General features: G+C 29.8%; 1 protein-coding gene across 8 annotated transcripts in view; it reads left to right on the top strand.

Annotated features, from left to right (window-relative positions):
• LOC106457917 (ubiquitin carboxyl-terminal hydrolase CYLD-like) overlaps positions 1-6,000 on the top strand; it is a 158,181-nt gene that overhangs the window by 127,516 nt on the left and 24,665 nt on the right. For all 8 annotated transcript variants that reach the window (XR_002610279.1, XM_022384000.1, XM_022383999.1 and 5 more), the window contains 2 exons: positions 1,383-1,449; positions 4,463-4,583. Coding sequence is in view for 7 of the 8 variants with exons in the window: in XM_022384000.1 (XP_022239708.1) it covers positions 1,383-1,449; positions 4,463-4,583 (188 nt within the window). In the remaining variant the exon portion in view is untranslated. The remainder of the gene's footprint in view (positions 1-1,382; positions 1,450-4,462; positions 4,584-6,000) is intronic.

Consider the following 6,000-nt stretch of genomic DNA (forward strand, 5'->3'; position numbering starts at 1 on the left):
CAACTTGTAGATTGTGTACTAGTAGAACTAACAAGTTGAATGCTTATAATGATAAATATATTTGTTACACTTTGAAAAGGTTTAAGTAGGTAAAGGACCAATGTATAAAAAAAAGTTACATTAATACAATATATACAGTGTTATTCCAAATTACATTATAAACCTTTAATATATTAATATATAATTTAAAACTTGCTTATTGTCAGATATACAGAGTGAAATCCTGATCTAGTTAATATGAAAAACTAGCAGACAGGTACATTGGCATTCACTCTTTGTAGTTGTTGTACCTGATGATGCCAGGTTAACCAGGTGAAACATTGTAACCACATATATTCTGTATATTCAACAATAAACAAGTTTTAAGTTTTAAATAACAGGGTACTTCCTTTAATTATTTATTTTATTAATACGTAGTATTATCATATCACTGAATTATAACATAATGTTATGAAAACTAGTTTTAAAGCTAGTTGGGTGTAAATGTTCAAAATATTTTCAACTGACATATTCCTAAACTCTCTTAATCATAGAGTGACACACGTTTTTGTACGACCTTTGGAAATTGAATGAAATTCCATCTTATTGCATTCTCAAAGTTCCAGTAGGTTGTATGATTTAGTTTTGAACACTCGATCATGAATGAAGCCCTAAACAAAGAAGTTCATTGGATTAAGGTTTGGTGACCTTGATAGCTACTCAATTTCTCTATGACAACCAATCAGTCATTGTGAAAACATCTTATCTAAGAATTCTTGAACATGTGGAGGTGCACATCTTATTGCCATAGCATGGTGCCAATATCAAAAGATTTAGATAAAATTCTTACGTGTGTTTGAAAGATTTCCAGATATGACTCCTCAGTAAGAGTTCATTCATTAAAAAAGAAAGAAAAAAAATGCACCAATGGATAATATCTCAGCTCAAACCATAAGTCCAGTGCATTAACTTCTGTTACAATGTGATGCTGGTTTTCACCTAAAACTCTTTAGAATGAGCCTTGCTGATGAATACAAGTTTTATTCTGTGGATAATTGACAAATTGACTTTCCCAGGCTTTGTGTCATTACCAAAGCAACAAGTTGCTTATTCTGTGATGTCATCATTGTCACTTGTGTACCTGTTCCTGGTACATGTGTCTCAGAGTTAGGTTTTTCATATTTGGATTTGATAGTTGTCTCAGGTCTTGGTGTTTATTCATTCTACTGTTGACCGACATTTGATACATTGGTGTGAGCCAACTGGATAACACTTATTCTCTTGAATATTATTTATTGACAAATAGAAACTAAGGTAGCAATGAGACAAAGAATGCTATAACAGGATGTGTTTGGTTATTGGTTTTTTCATTTGTAAGTACTGTAATTTTTGCCTCTATTCAGATCCTGAAGAGTTTTTGAACTCACTTCTCAACCAGATATTAAAAGCAGAGCCCTTCCTCAAACTCAGGTAATACATTTCAATATTTTAGTTTTTAAAAGAATAATTACATTTTTTACACCAATGCCTATGAAACAGTCATTATTGAGAACTAGATATAGGAATACAGTAATACTTGTAATTTATATTTGGGAAATATTTGTGAAATCTCGCAAATAGAACAGGGAAAACAAACCCACATCCTCGTAAGATGTACCAACCCACATGTAAAATAGATAGCTGTTTTTTCATAATAATGGGTAAAAGGCCAAAAAATAACAATTGTGTAATTTGGCATTTTCCAGGTAACACAGACATTTTTTCCAGGTCATATAGTATGCATTATGCTGTTGTAGAAGGGGATTGTGCATTGTGAAATATTAAATTTAGCAAGTTGATATATTTCAGACAGCTTCTTCAGTGTTTTGTAGTAGTACATTTTAACAGCAAAAACTGTGAAACAAAATGTGAGAGAGAGTTGATTGTTCAACTGTAACAATTATTTGTATCAATATTATTTTAACTTGCACATCATGAGCCAGGGGTACTCTTTTCTGGTGATGAGATATTTCTAACCCATTACAGCTTTTGTCCAATTTTTTGAAATTTTACAAGCTGGGTCCTCACACTAGAAGTCATTGATTTACACAATCTCTTTTGTCATAAACACTTGTTGAGATATTTTTTGATATGTACATTTTTTTACATTGAATTGTATAATTTACAGATGAAATTTTAGTTGATTGACATCATTTAAGATTTAAGGCACTTGCTGGATCTGTAATTGATCACAGGATGAATGATCCACAGATATTATGCAAATATAAATGGCCCAGATGCAAAGTTTGTTTAATATCTAGTTGTTGTGGTTGTTCCTGTGATGGACTGCCTCTGGAAACAAAGTTAGCTCGGAAACAGATGGGAAGCAACCAGCGAACCCTTTACAGTTGGGGAAACATAAAGAAAATGTTGTTAGCTATGTGGAGCTAAGTGATGACTTAGCTTATATAAAACAACTTATATCACAATTGAAATCAGAACAAAAGAAGTTTAAGTTTGTAAGCTTTATTACATTAGAATTCATATTGGTAGCATTTCATTTCATTAATATTGTTTAACTGGATTTAAGTAGTTAACTACTGCAATGTATGGAAGATGTTGATGGCAATATTTTCTCACAAATTCATCCAATTTGAAATAAAAAACTGATTTTGACTTTTCATTTTCTTTTTTATCAATTACAGTACTCTTCTTTTATTTTTGCAATGCTTTTTTTTTTTACAGTCACCAAAACACCTCAAAAAGAATACCCCTGGGTCATGATGTGCATGTTAACAAGCCACAGATGTCATCAATTCTGTTTTACATTAAATTATTTCAAAATATGTTAAAATCTAAAACTACTATGAAATAATTTACAAACTGTTTGGTGCCTTTATATAGGTGATCATGTTAATAAATCAGATGAAAGATGTTTTTGCTCAAAACATGTTTAAGAAAAGTCTGTATCAAGTAAAGAAAGATAAGACCTGGGATGATTAAATGTAGAGAATACTGCTTGTAATTAAAACAAAGAAATGTTTAAAAATAATTTCTATAACTGCAAAATGCTTAAAGAAAAAATAAATGTTATACAATATTCTTCTCACCCACATTAAAAGAGTAGCAGTCAATCTTAACATGACTGTTGGATGGTAAGGTGCTGTTGACTTGCTGATTTTCCTCTGGTTAGTAGATTAAAATTAAGGAAGGTAGCAAATAGCCTAAGTAGCTTTGTGATAAATACAAATACTTTGCATCCAAAATGAAATTAGAAATTTAATTATATAACAATTAAAACATAATGAAAAAAATAGAAATTTAATTATACAACAATTAAAACATAATGAACAAACTCAAATGAAACCCGAAAACAGAATAAGTCCATTTCAATTTTAAATAATATTGGAAACAAATTAAAACAAAAAACCATACATATATATAAAATTAATACAAAGTGTTTTATAGATGGAGTAGGCTCATGAACAGAGGAAGCACACTCATTCTTACTCTTTAAAAAAATTTAGAGCCTTTTTTGAAAGCCCAGAAGAGAGTCAACATCCACTGTATTCTACACTGTTGCAAATACTTCCATTCCTTTAGTATTATTCCCTGTTCTCAGTTGGACTTAGGAGCTGTGCATTTGATATACTAGGATGAGGGAAGCATTATTTCTTCCTTCCTCTTCCAGAGAAGATTGATAATATGTATATAAAATCACAAATGGAATAAAATCCTTTTCTGTTAGTTAGTTTTCTTCTGCTACTGAATTAAAGCTCAAACATTTCAGTTATTTAGATTGATGGTTTGTGTGACATTACATCACAATCACACATAATATTTTTTAAATAAATTTTATTTACTGGCCCAATGATATCATCTTGACTACTTGTTGTTGCTGAAGGGGCCTTTTTCTCAATACCAGAGCTCATCATGTTGGTTAGGCATACAACACCCAAAGCTTAGATTGAAATGCTATTTATTTCAGCCATTTATGAGGTTTCAATTATTATGGTATAACATCTTGTACTGATGAAGCATGATCTATCGGTCGATGTGTTATGATCACAATAAGACTGATAATAATTTGAACAAATTTTGTTTTACTGGCCCCATGTTATTTTTTAGTAAGAAGAAGAACTTAGCACTTTAACAACACACCTTATGTGGCAAAAGAAACCACATAATTGTATGAATTCCACACAGGATATATTTTATTATTCTCACACTGTAATTTGCACACTTTTTATATATCTTATATGTGCAACAGTGTGTGTGTTCATCCAAGTTGTTTGAAATTGAAGTCAATCTTAAGACTGTGTAATAGCCTAGTTTTGTTATTTTAGTAGTTCTCTGTGTTAAAAATTTTGCAACTTATTAACTAACACTTTCTTGTTTTGTTATTCATTTTACCGTAACCTGTTACTTGTTTTACTGCCTAGCTTGGCTATTTATTTTATTATCATGCTGTGAACTGTGATACTTATGCTGATGAATTTATTAGTTCAGGTCAAGACACATACTTGTACCAGCTGTTTGTGGAGAAGGATGATAGATTGAAACTACCAACTGTCCAGCAATTATTTGACCAATCATTCCTGGCATCTGACATCAAGCTACAAGAGGTACATATATAAATATTTAAGTGTGATTAAAAATGTTCATTTAATAATAAAATTTCATGCCTTTTCTAGAGTTTTTATACACAGTAAACTAGTTGATTGATGACTTGTACATACTTATAACCAAATTTAAAATTACTGCTTAAATGTAATCCAATACCATTTTTGTAATAAAAAGTCAGTTTATCGAACATTAGAGACCATATATTTGTGTTTTTCACTTCTCTCTTTAATATTTTTTATTTGAAACATTCAACAATATTTTTATAAATTTAGTATATTTTAAACTCTTGGTGCCTGTTTGAGTTGAAGACATTTTTCAGGTGAGCTGTAATTAGTTTTTTACTTAAAATGGTAAGTTTTATTACATAGTTAACAATTTGATACTTTTAGAAAGAAAATAATTTATTTTAGCCCATTCTTTCTTTTCAATATGTCTTCTTTTTGAACATCAAAAAATTAATATAAAAACTATTGTTTATTCACCACTGATGTAGGATATTATGTTCAGATCATGACATCCTTAACTCCTAAATTCCCAAGTGCATTGAATCAAAGTATCTGTTGTAATGCAAAACTTATCTACTGAAGGAAACTGTTTGAAATTTGAGATTAACTTTCTACAGATTATGTAACATATGCAAGATATAGTGTCTCATTGTTATGTGCAGTACCTGTATGAATTTGCAGCTTTGAAAACTCAAAGTTTTACTGTGACATGTTTTTTAAAAAGCAATTAAAAACTGTTCACTGTTGTTGTAATTTCAATTACCGATTTTTTTATGTCTTCCTACATTCTTTCCAATAAAGTTGTTATTCTACAAAATCTATAAATTTTATCTTTTTCTTTTCATTTGCAAAAATATGGCATGTAGTTTCACTATGTTTGCAATCACTGTTGTAAAATAAAAATAAATTTTACCAAACCAAAATTATAAGCAAGCCAACTTTTTTAATCAAAAGGTTTTATTTAATATATATAATAAATTCTAAACCTGTTTATTTTCATTTTTATATTTTATTTTCTTGTTCAAGCAGTTACTTAGGCTAATAAGGCCTAATATAGAAATGATCTGACAACCAGCAGCCTTGCTAAGCAAAATGAAACTAATAATGAATCTCATCTTTTTCCATTTCTTTTCTTATCATGCTGTTATATCATAAGTCAAATGAAATATAAAATGATAAAGCAGGCTTTAAAACACAATTAGGACTGTAGTTATGGTGGATGTTGTTCTTAAATATCTTTTCTTCTAGTAATATATAATATCACTGAGCTAAGCTTTTTTCAAACTCCATGCTAGCTTCTACTGAACTAAAAGTGTAAAAATAGCATTCATTACATGTTTAGATTAATAGTTTATAATTTCTTAACTTTTTCAGCACAGACTCAGTCCCTGGGACCGACCTCATAACCATT

Source organism: Limulus polyphemus, unplaced genomic scaffold (assembly GCF_000517525.1).
Source record: "Limulus polyphemus unplaced genomic scaffold, Limulus_polyphemus-2.1.2 Scaffold392, whole genome shotgun sequence".
In the NCBI taxonomy this organism is placed as follows: domain Eukaryota; kingdom Metazoa; phylum Arthropoda; class Merostomata; order Xiphosura; family Limulidae; genus Limulus; species Limulus polyphemus.